We start from the raw sequence: 21717 nt of genomic DNA, 5'->3' as shown, positions 1-21717 counted from the left end.
GTGAACGATGTTAGCGAGTGGCGTGAGATCGTGAACTGAGATTGTCAAACCTTCATGCTTCCTCCTTTATACATGGCAAAGTGTAAACAATCGGATGTACGTACGCAAGTAAGTTCGACGTTTCGTGTGCCATTCGTAATGTGCCTGGCGGGAGAAATTTTGTCCGAGTGATTTCTTTATTTTTTTTTTTTTTCTTTTTCATTCGGACTTGCGGATTATTGAGACTGTCTGTCTGCGAAATTCTTTATATATACGTGAAATTTCATGAAAAACGGGGGCTTGGAATTTCAATTATTAAAAAAAATAATAATAAGAGATTACTATCGGCCTTATCATTGAATCTAAGGATTCCTTAAACATGACAAATTCATGATCATATCGCGATTAATACATTGTACCAAATGAAGATTTTTTTTTCGATTGATTTTAATTGGAAATATATGAAATCATTTTCTTGTGAAGAGGCATATGATAAAATTTTTGATTATTTAGATTATATAAGGAGGACCCACTCGTGTATATATGCATATTAGATAATTTTTTTAATATATTTTTTATTTTTTCTATTATTTTTTCTATTACATTTTCTATTATATTTTCTATTATTTTTTTTTATATTTTATATAGTATTTTATATTTTTATATTATATTTTTTATATTTTTTGTATTCTAAAAAAATAAAAAATAAATAGTTTAGAAAAATTTGTTTGTTAAAATTCGATATACAACCGTGCAGAAATTTTGCCAAAGCTGAAATTATTGGTTGGAATTATTGAAGGTTGTAACTACTATTGGTTGTAGCTACTGCAAGTTAAAACTACTATTATGGTTATATCTATAGTAGGTTCTAAATACTATTGGGTACGTCCTACTGTAGGTTCTAAATACTATTGGTTACGTCCTACTGTAGGTTGTAAATACTGTAGGTTCTAACTACTGTAGGTTCTAAATACTATTGGTTACGTCCTACTGTAAGTTGTAATTACTGTAGGTTGTAACTACTGTAGGTTATAACCACTATTGGTAATCTCTATAGTAGGTTGTAATTATTGTAAGTTCTAACTACTATAGGTTCTAAATACTATTGGTTACGTCCTACTGTAGGTTGTAATTACTGTAGGTTCTAAATACTATTGGTTAAGTCCTACTGTAGGTTGTAATTACTGTAGGTTCTAACTACTGTAGGTTCTAAATACTTTTGGTTACGTCCTACTGTAGGTTGTAATTACTGTAGGTTCTAAATACTGTAGGTTGTAATTACTGAAGGTTCTAACTACTGTCGGTTCTAATTACTATTGGTTACATCCTACTGTAGGTTGTAATTACTGTAGGTTCTAACTACTGTAGGTTCTAAATACTATTGGTTACGTCCTACTGTAGGTTGTAATTACTGTAGGTTCTAAATACTATTGGTTAAGTCCTACTGTAGTTTCTAAATACTGTAGGTTGTAATTACTGAAGGTTCTAACTACTGTAGGTTCTAATTACTATTGGTTACGTCCTACTGGAGGTTCTAAATACTGTAGGTTGTAATTACTGAAGGTTCTAACTACTGTAGGTTCTAAATACTATTGGTTACGTCCTACTGTAGGTTGTAATTACTGTAGGTTCTAATTATTATTGGTTACGTCCTACTGTAGGTTGTAATTACTGTAGGTTGTAATTACTGTAGGTTCTAACTACTGTAGGTTCTAAATACTATTGGTTACGTCCTACTGTAGGTTGTAATTACTGTAGGTTCTAAATACTATTGGTTAAGTCCTACTGGAGGTTCTAAATACTGTAGGTTGTAATTACTGAAGGTTCTAACTACTGTAGGTTCTAAATACTATTGGTTACGTCCTACTGTAGGTTCAAACTACTGTAGGTTGTAATTTCTGTAGGTTATAACTACTATTGGTTATATCTATAGTATGTTGTAATTATTGTAAGTTCTAACTACTGTAGGTTCTAAATACGATTGTTTATGTCCTACTGTAGGTTCCAAATATTACTGGTTACGTACGAGTCCAAGTTTTCTGAACGCCCTGATTTGGCCCTAATCAGTTGTGGCTTTCCATTCCCTACTAAGGCCCGAGTAGAACAATTTCTACACCGGCAAAATAGTTTGTGTATAGTTTTACTATTAATTAATTTAATAATTATCCATTAATCATTTATTGACACTCGACACAATAACATATTATATAATAGATTGATAATCTCTAAAGTGATTAATAAAATCATTTATTAATAGATTCCAATGGGAATGAGAAATAGGTTGTGAAAAACGTGTACTTTTAGATAAAAAGAGTTAAATTAAAAAAGAATAAATCCCATAAAAAAACATTTTTTTTTATAATTTCCTTCGTTCTAGAAGAAATTTGATTTTCCAATTTTCTTTCTATCAATTTTATTATCACAATGACAAACAAGATTCTTTTTTTTATGGCAATTGAATATTTATTCATTAAATAAGAATGTTTTCTATTCTAGTGAAAATTGATGATGACTCAATTAGAAAAACCTTATACCTACCTGTGAAGTAGGTACGCACCTCTTGGAATTTTCATTGAGTGATAAATTATACAACTGATACTCAATTTCTTTTTTTATTATATATATAGTAAAACGTAAGAATGTGAAAAAAGGAGACATAATTTGATAACAAAATTTTATACAAAAAATAATATGTGTAAAATATGAGAATGATAAAGAAATGATAAAGGAATGATATTGGCATGACAGGAAGTTATATTCATAGTTTGAAAGATAAAGTGAAGCAATGAATGTGCAAGATTATTATAGTAAAGGTTACATTGGGAATCACCTGTTTCATTTTTCGCGGTGAGGATATATTTACTGTCAACAGAAATGCACTGAAATTATCTCCAATTTCCAATATTACCTGTCTCTTTGGAATGTTACAAAAAAAGAAGAAAAAAAGGAAAATTTTAATGATAAATGTTTTTTTTTAATTCTATTTTTCTTTTTTTTTTCATTACTTTTTTTTTAAAAATTAATTTCTCTCAAAAAAAATTTTGAGAATGAGTTAAAAAAGAAATGTATATGTATACGAAAGCAAAAGTCTTGGAAAAGTAATTCTCAAAAATGAACCTCGATTCTTGACGTCAGTTGACGTTCTCATTGAGAAATTCTAACAAAAACTGAACTAACAAAAAAAAATATTGAATGAACTTGAACGTGAGATGACAGTTTTATACCTGAAAGTTTACACTTTATGCGTACATGTCCATTTATAGAGTTTATCTAATTAAGGAAAATTTTCGAGAAAACGGTGAAATTTTGAAAAACAGAGGAAAAAATTACTGAAATTATTTTTTTAAAAATAGAATTTGATTTTTTATTCATCATTTATTTTTACTTATCAACAGTTTTTTTTTAATTTTAATTATAAATAGGGAAAAAAAAATTTACTGGAAATAGCGAAATATTTAATTGAAACAAGTAAAAATTTTTGCTGCTTCAGTGAAATGTTTCCCTGTTCTAGGTGAATTAAATTAAGAATGAAAAAAACTACTCAGAAGAATACAATAATAAAATTACTAAAACTACATTTATAATAAATTTACAGAAAACTAGAAAAAATTTTAAACAATAAAATAATTAAAAGAAAAAAAAAAACAGTGATTACATTTTTTTTCTTTAATAATAGGTGCAATAAAAAAAATTGTCGAAAAATCATGCAATAAGTTGAAATCTGTTAAAACCTGTAAGATTAGATATACACACAATTATAGAGTGCGTAATGTATAATATAGGTTTATTTGTTCTCTACCTTTCGGTGAACTAATATGATGAAATATAGTTAAAATTACGGTACATATTTGATGAGTCAAAATAATCATTCAAAAAACTATTCTTTTCTTTTTATCTAAATTTTAGATCATCTTGACGTCAATTGAGAAAATCCCCATCGGATTTGAATTTATCCCATTTTTTTTTAAGGTTTAAGTATTACATAGCAGTAAAATTTCAAAAAAAAAGAATAAATACATCTTTCATTGACGTCATGACAAAACCAACCCTCTTATCAAACATTATGTCAATTGTCGATACACAGTACAAATGCTGCTTTTAATATATATATATATATAACATTATTATTTTTAAATATATAATTAATTAAAAATTATTTCCTTCATCCAGAGAAACGTTTTATTTGAATCAAATATAATATATTTGAATTAAATAAACGTATATTTGTCACACAGCCAACTAGCCTATTTATTTGTCGTAAATATAATTTTTTATTTAAATCAAATAAAAATTTATTTAAATTTTAAATCAATTAAAAAATTTGAATCAAATAAATATTTATTTAAATTTTAAATCAATTAAAAAATTTAAATCAAATAAATATTTATTTAAATTTTAAATCAATTAAAAAAATTTGAATCAAATAAATATTTATTTGCCTGTGGGAAAAATATAAAATTTCTCTGGGTGTGACAATATATGGACTATTTACGAAATGAATTATCAATATCAGGAAAAATCCACCGTGTTTAATTCCATTATAAAGGAGAAAATATCAATTTGACCTTAATGATAAATAATTTTTTTTGTTTGGTTCTCGAAAACAATGAAATATTCATTTTACACAAGTTAGAACAATTGTTTATTGTTTTTTTTCTTTCTTTCATTACTATTTATAACAACATTATTTTTGTATTCATTATTATTTTATATATTTTTATTTATTATTTTTGTTACATATTTTTATTTCTCTATTTTTTATTACTTAATAATTATTATTTAATTTTATAATAAAAAAAAAATTCAATTTTCTGTTTTGACATTTATTTTCCTATATAGAAATTGGAAAAGAAAATTGTTTATGTGATCAATTCCTGGACTCAATCTAATTTGGAGTATTAATAATTAAAATAAAAAATGATTCATCAAGGGTTCAATAATTTTTTATCATGATTGTATATCATTGACAAGCGCGAAAATATTCGCGTGGATTAAAAGTGAAATTTCATTGGAAAAAAAAAATATTAAAAAAATATAAGGCAATAGGCGAAAAATATAAAAAATTTAAAAAAAAATATAAACAAATTTAAAAAATATATATATAAACAAATTAAAAAATATATAAACAAATTTAAAAAATTATATAAACAAATAAAAAAATAGATAAAAAAATAAATATAAAATACAAAAATAAACGAATTTATCGTAAATAAATTTTTACAATTTGTTATTAAAATTCCATTTCTATAAATCATGAAAGTATGTTGCAAAATAAAAATATTCAAAAGTATAGAGGGGGGAAAAAAAGAGCACAATTACAACGGTTACTAACCTTCCGTGAAAATACAGAGAATTTCCAATAGATTTAGATATCTTTCAATATTAACCTATTTTAATTCGCATTATGCCACACGCGCACTGATAAGATGAGATCTCTATCTCTATGACTAATCAAACAACTGCACAGAATTATCGAGCAAATAAATTATTGTTGCGCGATCTGTGGCAAAAACTACAAAAAAAAGTTTGTTTTTGTCATTGTCCTAATTGTTTAATTTTATTTATTTATTTATTTATTTATTTATTTACCATGTACGGGTAAATAAATAATTTTGAAAATAATATTTCATTCTTTAACCATAATTTCTATAGTCAATATTAAAAAGATATTTCATAATATAAATTAATATTTATAAATTTTAAATTCTTATCATTGTTTATAATTTCTTCAATATTATAAATTTTTCAACTTCAAATTTGTTTTAATTTTACAATTAAATATAATTAAAATTATTTTGTATTATAATTTGAAAATTCCTCTTAATTATTAATTTTATAATTATTGTAATTATTTTCTTTTTAACGCTTGAAAATTGCATTACTTTTTTTTAAAATAAAAATTTTTTCCAAAACATTTTTTTATTTTGCAAATTAATTTTTAATTTACCAAAAAATTGAATTTAAAAATAATAATTCGAACTTTTGTGCGATTTGTGTGTATATTATGAGAGTTTTCCGTCGACATTTTGGAAAATAAAATGATAAAGTTTGCGCAACTATCAGGCGAAGCATCAAATACAGTGGAGGGATATAAATCGATTTACAGGACTGCGCACACCTGTAACGGTGTAACGTGCTTGCGAGCTTGCAGCACACCGTGGCCTCCTGTTACTTCAACATGCCCTTTCAAAAACTTTACTCGTATTTTCAAATTTAACCTTTACAAAGAAAAATTCTCTTATCACATTTGCTAAAAATCACACTTATCCCTAAGACAATTAAAAAAGTCAAATATTCTCAATCATCGTAAAATAATTTATTCTCTCAAAAAAAAAAAAAATTCACAAATTATTTATTTAAAAAAAAAAAAAAATTTTTATGTAAATAAAAATAATTTTTAAATTCTAATTTACACTTTTCTTAATATATTTTCTAATTGACTATGACATTTTCATGATCTAATTAAATTATAACAAAAATCTAATTTAATAATGAAAAAAATTTTCTTTTTTTGAAAAATGGAAAAACTAAATTTTCCTGTAAATGTAGGTTACATCCTCCCCGCGGTATCGATCATGTTACATGAATGTAATACTCCTCTTCTGTTTTCCTGATACTTACTGTAAAAATACTCGAAAGTTACATAATTTTAGGATAAAGTTTAAAAAAATTCCATAGCTGTAAAATTCCAAATATTCATTGTAAATTTTTTTTTACACTTTTAATATTTCAAATAGTAATTCTACTTTATAGGCTCTTTATAATTAGGCATCAGGTTAATATAAAAATATAGACACATAATTTTATTACAAATTCCATTTAATGCAAAAAAAAAATTGTGTTTTTATTTTTAACGATTACACAGAGAAAGAAAAAAAATGGCAATAAATAATATGTAAAATATGTGCAATGGTAACGTGATAGAATAAATAATAAAATGTTATGGAATGTGTGCAATATATATATATATATAAAATATAAAAATGTTTATAAGAAAAAAAAATTGTTATCCTATATGATATTGCGAAGATTTTCTTTAAAAAAAAAAATTGTGATATAAATTATTTTTTCAAAATATATTTTCATACAGAAATACGTTTTTTTTTTTACACGACGTTATAAAATTTATACAAAAGTCGTAAAAAATATTCTGATTTTTAATTTGCACTTGCATTTCTTTTGTAGATTTCTAATCCCAAAATGTCATGATTATTTTTTATAAACAATTTCGCAATTTTTTAAATTTTCATATATAATAATTATTTTAAAAAAATAGTTTTTTAATAAAAACATTTACATTTCCAAAGTAACTATTTAAATTAGTAAACTTTTTTTTAACAATTTAAATAATAATTTTGATTTTCTAATTTTTAGAATAATAATTTATTAATTATTTATAAAAATACGATCGGAAAATTATAGTAGTTTTTTTTTTTGGAAACGTTTATATCACAAAAAGTCGAATTTTTAATTATAGTAAAAATGCTGAAAGAAAAATACTGAACTTACGTATATTGGTATACCTAATATGCCTCTATTTGTAAAGTATACAATTTTTTTTAAAAATATATATAAAACTTATTAAAATCTTTCTGTACAATAGCTAAGAAAAAAAAGAAAACGTAGGAACTTTGTAGTGTCCACATACGAGAATCATATCACAGCTTTCAACTTCAAGCCTTCGACACTAAATGTGCGATGAAGTTACAAATAAATAAATTACACGAGAGTCGGTGCCTTAAAAATAAAGTAAATACAATAATACAGAAAATTATAATACAATTTTGAATTGTATATATATAATACAAAAATTTTCGCGATACATAATAATTATCTTTACATAATACAGTCTTGTACTATATATGATAAATTTGAATATGTATACAGTCAAACCTGGCTAAATGGGACAGTAAACGAAATCTCAATTACAAGAATATTTATATGGAAATATTTTTATTTATAGTGAAATACCTCTTTAAGTGGGATTAAATAAAAAAAAATCTCACTTGAACAGGTTTCACTGTATTGACTTTTTCTAATTAATAGCTAAATTTAATTTGAATACGAAATTTTAATTTTTTATTATAAAATCATGTAATTCTTCTTTAATTGTTTTTTATACACTAATCCCTCGTTAAGAATATTGCAAACATAAAATTCTCCGAGAATTGCAAAATTTTGTATTATTTTGCAATATATTTTTCACGAAATTTTTTTGAAATAATTTTTACTTAATAACTTCCATAAAATTCAGTGGGTCCTTTAACCAAGGTTTGACTGTATTACAAAAAAATAGTTTTTTAAATTTTGTGACCTGGAAATTTGTTTACAATTCAAATCTAAATAATAATTGTATTTTCTAAAATCATTTGCGCCATTTTCACGTTTATCAGAAATAAAATAAAAAAAAAAAAAAAGTTTCGTATTTTAAACAACATACATATAATACTGTTTAATCGTTCAGAACTCAAGATCTTGTAATACTGTTTTACCTATATAATTGCAATTACCAAGGACAAAAAAAATATGTCCCAACATCCACAAAAAAATATCTTAATTTTAAAAGTACTTTATAATTTCATTTTAAGTAGAAAAAAAAAATTAAGTACAAAAAAGAAGAGTAATTTTATATATAAAAAAAAAGGTACTTCGGAGAAAAATTAAAATTTTTTTTTTTTCAATTGTCAGTCGTCCTTGGTTTATTGCTACCTAATCTTCTTCTCAATCCCCATCGCATATTTTGTAAAAATTGTCGATTTCTATTATTAAAAGACAAATTTTTTTTAATTTGTCCATTATTTTGTTTTTTTAATGGATTTTTCGGTTTTTTTTTATGTTGTTGAAATTCTTTTTTTGTCTTTTTCGATTTATAAATGAGGGGCTTAATCATATTTGGATCACATGTACCGGGTCCAATTGCAGTTGCATTACGAAATGCTCTTGTCCAATCGTTGAGAAAATCTCTATAGAGTCGCAATACACCCGAGTCTTGAATTAACATTAATGTCAAATCACCCTCCTCGGCCCAATTTGAACTTTCCGTCACAATATTTGCCTTATGAGTTGTTGGCAATTGTAATCCTAAATTGAAAATTGCCGTTTCCACTTCGCACAACGTCTGTAAATAATTAAAAACAAAAACAAATTAAAAAAAATTATTTTCAAAATTTTCATGAAAAAAAAAATAAAAATTCAATTCAATGAAAAGATATGTAATTAAATTTAATTAATGTAATTTAATAATTTAATTTAAAAAAAAATTTAGAATTGAAATTGAATTAAAATTGATGAGAAGATAAGAGAGAATCTTACCCTTCGCACTTCGTTGTACATTCCATCAATAATCTCATTCCTCCTGCTCATTGTGAGCTCGGCATTAATATTTGATTTGAGACGAAATGCTCTCAAATGATAAAATGTAATGGCGAACCTTTGTAGGGCATCGTGTAAACGTGGAAGTGCTTTTTCTGCTTTTTTACTTTTTTCCAAACACCATAATTCACGATGATACCAATCGAGTTGTTTCTCGGGTAACCAGGACATTCGGTATTGTTGCTCCTTCAGCACTTTGTACACCTAGAAAATGAGAAAGTCCATATATAGGATTTATATTGTTTGAAGTATGATGACATGATCCAATATCTCATTGCGCATTACTTCAACACCTTTTTTTTCTATCAAGCATAAGCTAACGCAGCGAACACTACTCTAAACATCTGTCTCATCTTCATTTCATTTCCAAGAATATGTGACGTAATTAACTTAAGAGATTTTTCGCTCCCACAGATATACATATATGTATATATAAATGTTAATATTTTTTTTTTTGCTGATTGGTAGCATTATTCATTCTCTCAAGTTATTTTAAGTCACATGTTCTTTGGCTGATATGTGAAAGGACACGGAATCGCGAAATTTTTATTTCAGAGAATAGAAGATATTGGAGTAAAAATAATCTTAAAGGTTATAGAATAAACCTGAAGATTGCAAAGAATTTTTTAAGGTTGCTAAACTAAATAGAAGATTGTAAAATACTTCTAAAGGTTGTGGAACACTTCATAAGGTTGTAGAATACTTCCTAAGGTTGTAAAATACTTCTAAAGGTTGTAGAATATTTCTAAAGGCTGTAGAATACATTGTAAGGTTGCAGAATACTTCCTAAGGTTGCACAATACTTCCTAAGGTTGTACAATACTTCCTAAGGTTCTACAATACTTTGTAAGGTTGTAGAATACTTCGAAAGGTTATAAAGAATTTTTTAAGGTTCCTAAACTAAATAGAAGGTTGTAAAATACATCTAAAGGTTGTGGAACACTTCATAAGGTTGTAAAATACTACTAAAAGTTGTAGAATATTTCTAAAGGTTGTAGAATACTTCCTAAGGTTGCACAATACTTCCTAAGGTTGTACAATACTTCTAAAGGTTTTAGAATACTTTGTAAGGTTGTAGAATACTTCCTAAGGTTGTACAATACTTTCTAAGGTTGTAAAATACTTCTAAAGGTTGTAGAATATTTCTAAAGGCTGTAGAATACATTGTAAGGTTGCATAATACTTCCTAAGGTTGCACAATACTTCCTAAAGTTGTACAATACTTCCTAAGGTTCTACAATACTTTGTAAGGTTGTAGAATACTTCGAAAGGTTGTAAAGAATTTTTTAAGGTTCCAAAACTAAATAGAAGGTTGTAAAATACATCTAAAGGTTGTGGAACACTTCATAAGTTTGTAAAATACTTCTAAAGGTTGTAGAATATTTCTAAAGGATGTAGAATACTTTGTAAGATTGTAGGAAACTTCCTAAGGTTGCACAATACTTTCTAAGGTTGTACAATACTTCTAACGGTTTTAGAATACTTTGTAAGGTTGTAGAATACTTCCTAAGGTTGTACAATACTTTGTAATGTTGTAAAATACTTCCTAAGGTTGTACAATACTTTGTAAGGTTGTAGAATACTTCCTAAGGTTGTACAATACTTTGTAAGGTTGTAAAATACTTCCAAAGGTTGTGGAACACTTCATAAGGTTGTAGAATACTTCCTATGGTTGTACAATACTTTGTAAGATTGTAGAATACTTCCTAAGGTTGTAGAATACTTCGAAAGGTTGTAAAGTATTCTTAAAGATTGCTAAAACTAAATAGAACGTTGTAGAATAATCTTGAAGGATATAGAATAAATTTCAAGGTTATAAAGTATTTTTTAAGGTTGTGAAACAAACTATAAGGTTGTAGAATACTTCGTAAGGTTGTAGAATACTTCAAAAGGTTGTAAAGTATTCTTAAAGGTTGCTAAACTGAATAGAAGGTTGTCGCATAATCATAAATCTTATAGAATAAACTTAAAGGTTGTAAAGTATTCTTAAAGGTTGCTAAACTAAAAAGAAGGTTGTAGAATACTTCGTAAGGTTGTAAAGTATTCTTAAAGATTTCTAAACTAAATAGAAGGTTGTAGAGTAATTTTTAAGGTTATAGAATAAACTTAAAGGCTGTAAAGTATTTTTTAAGATTGTGAAACAAACTATAAGGTTGTAGAATACTTCGTAAGGTTGTAAAATATTCTTAAAATTTGCTAAAACTAAATATAAGGTAGTAAAATAATCTTGAAGGTTATAGTATAAATAGTAAAACAAAATTTTACATTAATTTATTCGCACCAACTTATTGAATCAAGATGAGAGACACATTGTCGTGAGAAAACACCTTGTTATGAAATGATGAACATTAAAAATGAAGAGTGAAGAAGAAAAAGAAGGGAAAAAAAAAATAAAAGAATAAAAGATAATGGCTGGACCACAGGGAAGGCTGTGCTGACGCCTCTTAATGTCGCCTCTGAAGTGTACACTTTAGACAAAACAATAATAACTGTCATCTAGTTACAAAAGCTATGATGTTAAGCTGGTGCAAAATATTACGTAAACTCAGCCTCTCTCTCTTATCTCTTATTTATGTAGACACCTGATATTCAATAAGAACTTTTGCGAATTATTCTCACAGTGAATTCGAAACAATTTGCACAATGACGTTGACATCTTTCACTAATTATATCATCATCGCGCTTCAAAAGCACTTCAAATGATTGAGTTTACATTAAACAAAATATATATTCAAACAGAAATTATGAAAATTGTCATATGACACTAAATATTCACATTATGTATCTCATTAGAATATATTTAAAAAATAAATACTATTTATTAATAATAATTTAATTCAATTTATTTTTTTATAAATATATTTCGCTATTTTTTTTTATTGAAGAAATATATTGGATTAAAATTAATAAATAAAAATTACTTTTGAATAAATTTCGTGAATATCCTTGATGTCCTTTCGTAGATGTTCTTGTGCGACCCTTAATTGTGTTCGTACCCTTTTTAATGCACGATGAACACTGTGTCGTTGAGGTATTTTCCTTAAGGGTGCAGCGACTGGTGTTCCACAGGGTTGTACCCAAGGTTCCATATCGATAGCTTCAGATATAATACTTCGATGACTGTATGAGGGAGCAGCAGTCACGGAAGTTAAACCAGAACTCAAGAAAAATGCTAAACTTGTAATTGTTGCAGTATGTATCAGCGAATCTGAAATTAAAAGAAGAAAAAAAAAACTTCACTTAGCTTCACTGGCAATCAATTTTTTTTCTATTCTTTTACATGTATAAATTACAACAAAAAAAATTAAATTGAATAAAATAGCTTTAATGATAGTTGAAAACTATTTTCATTGACGTTTGTAGCTTTAATTATTGATAAAGAAAATTATCAAAAAGAAAATAGTATGGCAATTATTAGCTGGTACTTTAGCTATTAACAGTTCCAAATAATATTTTATACTGTTAATAGAAATTGATAACTAATATTAATATTAGTAATATTAATTAGTAATATTGTATATTAATTGTTATATTAGTAATATTATATTAATATTTTCGTATTATTTTTCATTTATCATTGAAGCTAGTTTGTTATACTTAACATTTTTATATTACATTAATTTTACAGTAATGCTACCAGGTAATATTACTGTAATATTGTAGTAACATTACCTAGTAATATTACTGTAATATTGTAGTAACATTACCGAGTAATATTACTGTAATACTAATTTTAAGGTAATATTAGAATAATGTTACTGTAATACTCAAGTAATATTACAAGAATGTTACTGTAATATTACTGTACTATTACAGTAATATTACTGTACTATTACAGTAATATTAATAGAAAATAATTTTTACGAAAAAATGCACCCCAGCTGAGAATCGAACCCCGAACCCAATGCATACGAGTCGAGAGTTCTAACCAATGAGCTAAATAACTTATAATATAATTTTATGTTTATGATGTTATTTGAATAAACTAAGGTAAGCTGTAATATTACATACAACTTGGGAAATAAAGATATTAATTAATAATCATTAATTATTTAATTTATTTAATTATTTAATTTAATTAATTATTAATTTAATTTGAAGCTAATTTTCATCACAAATCGTGTATTAAAAAAGATTTATTGGGCTTTGAAATGAACCGACGAGTGGCTGTCATATTCAATACCAAAGACTCTTTGAGAGACTCAATCGTGCGTAACTGATGTCTGAATTAAATTGCATGAATCGCGCGCGCAATATAGTGGTATAGCGAATCGTATAACACACATCCACGCACCTACCACCACTATATATATATATATATATATATATATATTGAATATACTTATCTGCACGTACCGGCAATTAACGAACGTTAATTACCACATGTGGAGCTTTCCACCTTACTAGACAAGATAAAGAAAATTTATGAAGTACATATTTTTCAATTGCTGACATTTATTTATACTATAAATATATAACAAAATATCTAAAGTGAAAACCAATTAGTTAACAATTAGTAATTTTTGTTTTTTGGGGTAAGACAAATTTTATTGACGCAGTAAAAAATTTTAGTTGCCCTTAAGAAACTATTTTTTTTCCACCCTTTTTCTCTGTCTGTAAATAATTTATAAAAATTTTTATATGAAAATCTTTCACCAAAGCTTCTTTTCCCAAAAATGGCAAGAATTTAACTAATCATCGTTTTCTCACTTCATTTGAAACTCCATTTCAAGAGCGATTACGCAAATTTCTATTTTCAAGACAAAATGATTCGAAGTAAAAACAAATACGAAACGAATTTAAACCAGTGATGAGTCTTATTTGGTCCATCACAACAAAATTTTCCTCATTGCTGAGAAATATCTTTGATGTATCATTCGAATAAAATTAGAGAAAAGTGTAATTTATCCATTTTTTTTCTTTTTTTTGGGTAATAAAGAAACATGAGATTATAAACTTTGGTGGATATTAGCGCGGAGGAAGTCGTGTAAGTAAGGAAGATATAATTGCGTAATAAATCCTGATTCTCCGATTTGCAACCCATTTCCGTCTGCGGGGGCGACAACGATTGGACGCTGTGTTAAATTGACGCGTAGGTGCAAAAAAACCGCGTGTTAGTAAATATACCTGTGTATATAAACCTGCGTATATAGGGTCCATTGGTTTCGATGTGAAAGTCGGAAGACTTGTATATATATATATATACACTGGAAAGGGTTCTTCTCTCGTATATACTTATATTCCCTATATGTGTATATGTACATACGTGTGTTTTGCTGGCATAAAAGCGGCACCCGTTTCAGTTATACTAAATGACCCAATAACATGCTTCTTATTTGTTACATAAAACCTACACTTTACAACACGTGTTTAATGTATATCTTTCTTTTACTTTATCTCTTGACTTTTCGTTACATCTTACTTTTCGTTGTGAAAAAAAAAACCCACGTCCTCGCATCAATGTTTTTGCATCGTAAATGTCTTTAGATTACATTTTAAGATCATTGACCTTTTATTACAAAATAAAAACAAATTAATTGTAATTGATTATAATTATTGATTACATTCAACAATGATAGCTTCAATTATTGTTTAACCGTTGATAGCTTCAATTAATTTTTGTTATAAACATTCAAAGTGACAGTTAATAGCTCTTTAAACTGTTTATAGCTTCAATTAGTGATGTTTTTAAACGTTGATAACTTCAATAAATTGTATTTTTAAACATTGATAGCTCTGAAAGTTAATATTTGCAACTAACGAAAGCTTAAACGTTGGTAGCTTCAATTAATGGTTGTTTTAAACGCTGATAATTTTACACATTGCTAGCTTTGAACGTTAATATCTTCAAGTAATGGAAGTTTAAACGTTGGTAGCTACAATTAATTGTAGATTTAAACGTTTACAGCTTCAATTAATGGTAGTTTTGAACGTTGGTAGCTTCGAACGGTAATTTCTTCAAATAATGGAAGTTTAAACGTTGGTAGCTTCAGTGAATGGTATTTTTAAACGTTGTCAGCTTCAATTAATAGTAGTTTAAAACGTTGATAACTTCAATTAATAATAATTTCGAACATTGGTAGCTTTGAACGTTAATATCTTCAAATAATGGAAGATTAAACGTTGGTAGCTTCAAATAATGGTAGTTTTAAACATTGATAACTTCAATTAATAGTAATTTTAAACACTGGTAGCTTTGAACGTTAATATCTTCAAATAGAATGACGTTGACAGCTTTAATTATTGGTAGTTTTAAACGTTAACAGCTTCAATTAATGGTAGTTTAAACGTCTATAACTTCAATTAATAATAGTTTTAAACATTGATGGCTTTGAACGTTAATATCTTCAAATTGTGGTAATTTAACGTTGACATCTTTAATTATTGGTAGTTTTAAACGTTAACAGCTTCAATTAATGGTAGTTTGAAACGTTGATAACTTCAATTAATAATAGTTTTAAACATTGGTAGCTTTTATCGTTATTATCTTTAATTAAACTCAGTTTATACTTTGGTAGTTCTAATTAATAGTAGTTTTAAATGATAACAGCTTCAATTAATGGTAGTTTTGAACAATGATAACTTCAATTAATAATAATTTCAAAAGTTGGTGGGTTTGTAAGTTAATATCTTTAAATAATGGAAGAATAAACGTTGGTAGCTTCAAGTAATGATAGTTTAAACGTTGTTAACTTCAATTATTAGTAGTTTTGAACACTGGTAGCTTTGAACGTTAATATCTTCAAATAATGGTAATTAAACGTTGACAGCTTTAATTTTTGGTAGTTTTAAACGTTAACAGCTTCAATTAATGGTAGTTTTAAACGTTGATAACTTCAATTAATAATAGTTTTAAACATTGGTAGCTTTGAACGTTAATATCTTCAAATAGTGGTAATTAAACGTTGACTGCTTTAATTATTGGTAATTTTAAACGTTAATAACTTCAATTAATGGTAGTTTTAAACGTTGATAATTTCAATTAATAATAGTTTTAAACATTGGTAGCTTTCTACGTAAATATCTTTAATTAATGTCAGTTAATACTTTGGTAGTTCTAATTAATAGAAGTTTTAAACGTTGACAGCTTCAATTAATGGTAGTTTTGAACGTGGATAACTTCATTTAATAATAATTTTAAACATTGATAGCTTTGAACGCTAATATCTTCAAATAATTATAATTAAATGTTGGTAGCTTCAATTAATAGTAGTTTTAAATGTTAACAGCTTCAATTAATGGTAGGTTTGAACGTTGATAACTTTAATTAATAATAATTTTAAACGTTGGTAGCTTTGAAAGTTAATATTTTCAAAAAATGGAAATTTAAACGTTGGTAGCTTCGAATAATGATAGATTGAAACGTTGACAGCTTCAATTATTAGTAGTTTTGAACGTTAATAACTGCAATTAATAATAAATTTCAACATTGGTAACTTTGAACGTTAATATCTTCAATTAATGGAAATTTAAATGTTGGTAACTTCACTTAATGGTACTTTTAAACGTTTATAGCTTCAATATAATTTGTAGCAAATCGATAATATCTCAGTGATGGTATAGTTACAAACTTTAAGAAATACAATTAATGGTAATTTTAAACGTTGACTGTTTTAGTTAATGGTAGTTACAAACATGGATAGCTTCAGTTAGTGGTAGTTTTAAACGTTGTTAGCTTCAGTTAACGTTAATTTAAACATTGTCTATTTTGAAATAAGCTAAACAATTATTTATGAGAATAATAATGAAAAATTGTGAATATCAAATAAATATTATAAGCAAAAAAAAAATTGACAAATTGATAATGCCTTTTTTGCAACAATAAATTAAAATAACTACATTTTTGTCATATTAAGATCAAGCGTAGAATGTAAAATGTCAAATTGCCCGTTGAAAATTTATGATCCCATGTCTTTTTAACACTTTGAAATCGTTAAACCATGTAGTCGAATGTGTTTGAAATTTCGCACGCGCATTTTGTTGAGACTCACTTATATATATATATGTGCCCTATTAATTCGACCAAAGAGTGAAAGTGTCGAGTCTAAGAGAGTAAATTTTATTTATAACCGGTGTTATAAATTACACTAAATGTACGTGTAACACTTTATTACATTTATGTTTGCGAGCATTAGAACGTGTATATCATAGATCTTGAGAGCATTTATATATATATATATATATATATATAAATCTGGAATATAATTTTTAAGTTTAATACTAATTAGACTTCATTTATTTCTTCACATTCAAGATTTGTGAAGAAGACAAAAGCGAGCACTTGTGTGTTGAGAAATATTTTGCAATTTTTTTTTTTTTTTTTTTTGAGTAAGTACCATTTATGTGATTCATGGTTATAAAAGCTAGAATCAAAAGATAATTTATTTAAAAGTCGTTGCATATATATGCAACATGGGTGGTTGATATTATTTATAAATGGTTGATAACATATTATATAGTTGATATATAATAGGAAATTAATTTTCATAATTCAAAAACTGTCAGATTCGTTATTATAATTTCCTCTACATTTCATTTTATCCAAATCATTGTAATTTGATAATGAAAGTTAGCTCTATATATGTAATTGAAGCTGTTTGATAGTATCTTCAATCGCAAAAAAATACCATTTATTTGAAGCTAACACCATTTGATACTATCTTCAACGAAAATTACCATTTAATACTATATTAATATTATTTTATATAAATTTTTTTTTTTTGTATTGAAAACTATCATTATTTGAAGTAATTATTATTTACTGCAAATTTGCTCGAAGCTATTATGTTTACATATGAGAAATGTATAACAAACTGAAAAAAAACATTAAACGAATATATTTTTTTATGAAAATATTATTTATAATTTAATAAGAAATAATATTGATAATTTAGTGTGAAATAATAATAATAGTTATTTGGTTTGGAAATTTTGCGAATGAGTGATCAACCAAGATTTTTGGACGTTGAATATGTATAATAAAAGAATAACGTGCGAGTATATAGAAATTGGAAGACTCGTGTAGCACGCGATTTTAATGTGCGAGAAAGGTACTCGAACCACCCACGTAGGTAGTCGGTAACCTGTTAAAAAATACAACGCAAACGATGGATGAGAGGAAGTATAGAAAATGAAGAAGAGGCGTAAAGATACTTGATAAGCTCTCGCCTGGACTCAAAAGTTAATCGAATCGTGATTTAACGTCAATGAAATATACGAATGGCGCTAAATCATCGTTCTCATTTTGTAATAATTATACTCCATTTAATTCAAGGTCAAGGCGAATAGCAAAGTATCTTCATTGACACAATCATCATAATCATTATTCTTTTTTTTATTATCAAAATCTAATATCGATGATTTTGTTTTTTTGATGAATGATAAATAAAAATATTTACTTGAATTGTTACAGTTATTTTTTTAAATCATTAATTGAAGCTGTTAACGTTCAGAACTGCCATTAATTGGAAGTGACAACGTTTAAAACTACCACTAATTGAAGCTACCAACGTTTTAAACTACCATTAATTGAAGCTACCAACGTTTAAGCTTTCGTTAGTTGCAAATATTAACTTTCAAAGCCACCAATGTTTAAAAATACGATTAATTGAAGTTATCAACGTTTAAAACCATCACTAATTGAAGCTATAAACAGTTTAAAACTACAATTAATTGAAACTACCAACGTTTAAACTTTCATTATTTGAAGCTACTAACGTTTAAAGCTGTCAAAATTTATATATTTTTTTTAATTGAAGCTGTCAATTTTTAAAACTAACATTAATTGAAGCTACCAAATTTTAAAGCTGCCAAAATTTAAAATTATTATTAATTGAAGCTGTCAACGTTTAAAACTACCATTAATTGAAGCTACCAACGTTTAATCTTCCATTATTTGAAGATATTAACGTTCAAAGCTACCAATGTTCGAAATTATTATTAATTGAAGTTATCAACGTTTAAAACTACTATTAATTGAAGCTGTCAACGTTTAAAAATACCATTCATTGAAGCTACCAACGTTTAAACTTCCATTATTTGAAGAAATTAACGTTAAAAGCTACCAACGTTCAAAACTACCATTAATTGAAGTTGTCAACGTTTAAAACTACCATTAGTTAAAGCTACCAATGTTTAAAGCTGGCAAAATTTAAATATATTTGATAATTGAAGCTGTCAACCTTTAAAACTACCATTAATTGAAGCTACCAACGTTTAAAGCTGCCAAAATTTAAAATTAATATTAATTGAAGCTACCAACGTTTAATCTTCCATTATTTGAAGATATTAACGTTCAAAGCTACCAATGTTCGAAATTATTATTAATTGAAGTTATCAACGTTTAAAACTATTATTAATTGAAGCTGTCAACGTTTAAAAATACCATTCATTGAAGCTACCAACGTTTAAACTTCCATTATTTGAAGAAATTAACATTAAAAGCTACCAACGTTCAAAACTACCATTAATTGAAGCTGTAAACGTTTAAAACTACCATTAATTGATGTTGTCAACGTTTAAAGCTACCAATGTTTAAAGCTGGCAAAATTCATAATTATTATTAATTTAATCTGTCAACGTTTAAAACTACCATTAATTGTAGCTAACAACGTTTACAATTACCATTAATTGCAACTGTCATAGCTTAAAACTACCATTTATTCATTAATTGAAACTCTCAATGTTTACCGAAAATACTAATTGAAGTTGTTAGCGTTTACAATTACCATTAATTTAAAGCTGTCAATATTTCAATTTGAAGCTGTCAACGTTTACAACAACCATTAATTGAAGAGTATAATATTTAAATCTGTTAGTAATTGAATTGGACAACTTTAATAACTACCGTTAATTGAAGCTGTCAACATTTAAAACCATAACTAATTGAAGCTATCAATGTGTATAGCTAATATTGGTTGTAATTATCAACGTTTACGACCACCATTAATTGGAACTGGTTCAAAACTACTATGTTCCCTCTCAATGTCTCTAAAATCGAAAATTGACTAAATGGATCATCGACCTTCGATGCTACCTTCTTTTTTTATTTTTTAAAGACGGGAGTCCTTTTTAGTCGCGCGATTCTTGTGGATTCTTTGGGTGCCAGTGAGAAGGATCGTTCGATATCGAGTATATAGAAGAAGTCCGAGGACGAAGTATTCCCTCACACATTTTTTTTGCCCTCCGCGAATTGGAAGATGAAGATTGTTGGTTTTGCAACGTGGCCGATGCCCCCAGGGGCGGCGCGCGGTACTTTCTGGGAACTGGTTGGCGTCGACCTCACCGGGAGCGGTGATTGCGTGGTGATTAGCCTCTAGAATCTCTCTCTCTCTCTCTCTCTCTTTGGACATCAGAGCAAAAGACTCTCTGAGAAAGCACACACACACAGATAACCAAAGGAGAAACTAAACCTTTTTTCACTCTTACATTTTGGGAGTAAATGAATTTTTGAATCACTGTCTTCTCGTGAAACAACCATAAAAGTCATCTTAAGGAGATGAAAGAAAAAAATTTTATACTAGTTTAGGAAAAATGGTTCCACTGATTGGTAGTTCCAAGTTCAATTTATCAATTTAATACTATGATTAATGATTATAGTATTGTAGATGATTCTTCTAATTGCTGTTACTTTTTTTTATTCAATCACTGAAAAATTAGTTCATGTAAATTGATTAGACGGCGAAAATTGCAGAGCACCAAAAATTTTTAAAAAATAAAATGGAAGAGATATTCTTTCCCTTGCGCACCCTGTTGTTTTCAAGTTCTTTTTAATTATACCTCGCAAACTCGAAGACGCGTGTTCTTATTTCAGTCGGCATACGACTACACGCTTTGTTCAGCATGGTATGTGGGATGATATCCACCTTATTCTCCTTCTTCCACTCCTTCTTTGAACTTATGTATTAAATATATATATATATATACGTGTCTTACGTGTGGCGAACACGTGGGATACGCATTTCAGAGCTATATAGTGTTATAAGGTATAAAGAAGCGCTGAGAAGTCGTCCTCCTGCACCCACTTGGTGTAACCCCAACAATCTCGACTCATAGCAAAAGAGAGTTGGCTGGTTAATACGGTTGTACCCAAGGGCCTGTAAAACAGACTCTCTGCAGAGGCGTAGAAGTTTTCACCTACCGGAACCAGTTCCTGTTCTGTCTCTTTTAATTTCATTTCCAACTGTAACAATCAGATCCTTAAACAATGGATTTTATTTTTCTTCAATTATTTTCTCTTTAAATTGCAATTTTGAATTAGATAATGAAGAAATATAATCAAACAAATGACAATTGAATTGGATAATCATATGTAAGATTTAAGTAAGTCATCTGAAACTGATTAATTTGGTACCACTAAAAATTGCG

At 26.9% G+C, this 21717-nt stretch overlaps 1 protein-coding gene across 1 annotated transcript in view; it reads right to left on the bottom strand.

Moving 5' to 3' along the window:
• Nucleotides 1-7396: 7396 nt before the first annotated feature.
• Nucleotides 7397-21717, bottom strand: part of LOC127283061 (uncharacterized) — a 39206-nt gene continuing 24885 nt past the window's right edge. Inside the window, exons 2-4 of the mRNA XM_051307720.1 lie at nt 12273-12559; nt 9292-9555; nt 7397-9097 (exon numbers count right to left, since the gene is read on the bottom strand). Coding sequence (XP_051163677.1) covers nt 8657-9097; nt 9292-9555; nt 12273-12559 — 992 coding nt within the window. The 3' untranslated portion in view covers nt 7397-8656. The remainder of the gene's footprint in view (nt 9098-9291; nt 9556-12272; nt 12560-21717) is intronic.

Source organism: Leptopilina boulardi, unplaced genomic scaffold (assembly GCF_019393585.1).
Source record: "Leptopilina boulardi isolate dan_hultmark-lab unplaced genomic scaffold, ZJU_Lbou_2.1 LbouV2_305, whole genome shotgun sequence".
Classification (NCBI taxonomy): domain Eukaryota; kingdom Metazoa; phylum Arthropoda; class Insecta; order Hymenoptera; family Figitidae; genus Leptopilina; species Leptopilina boulardi.
The sequence above is the reverse complement of the archived record's forward strand: the minus strand, read 5'-3'. Positions and strand labels throughout refer to the sequence as shown.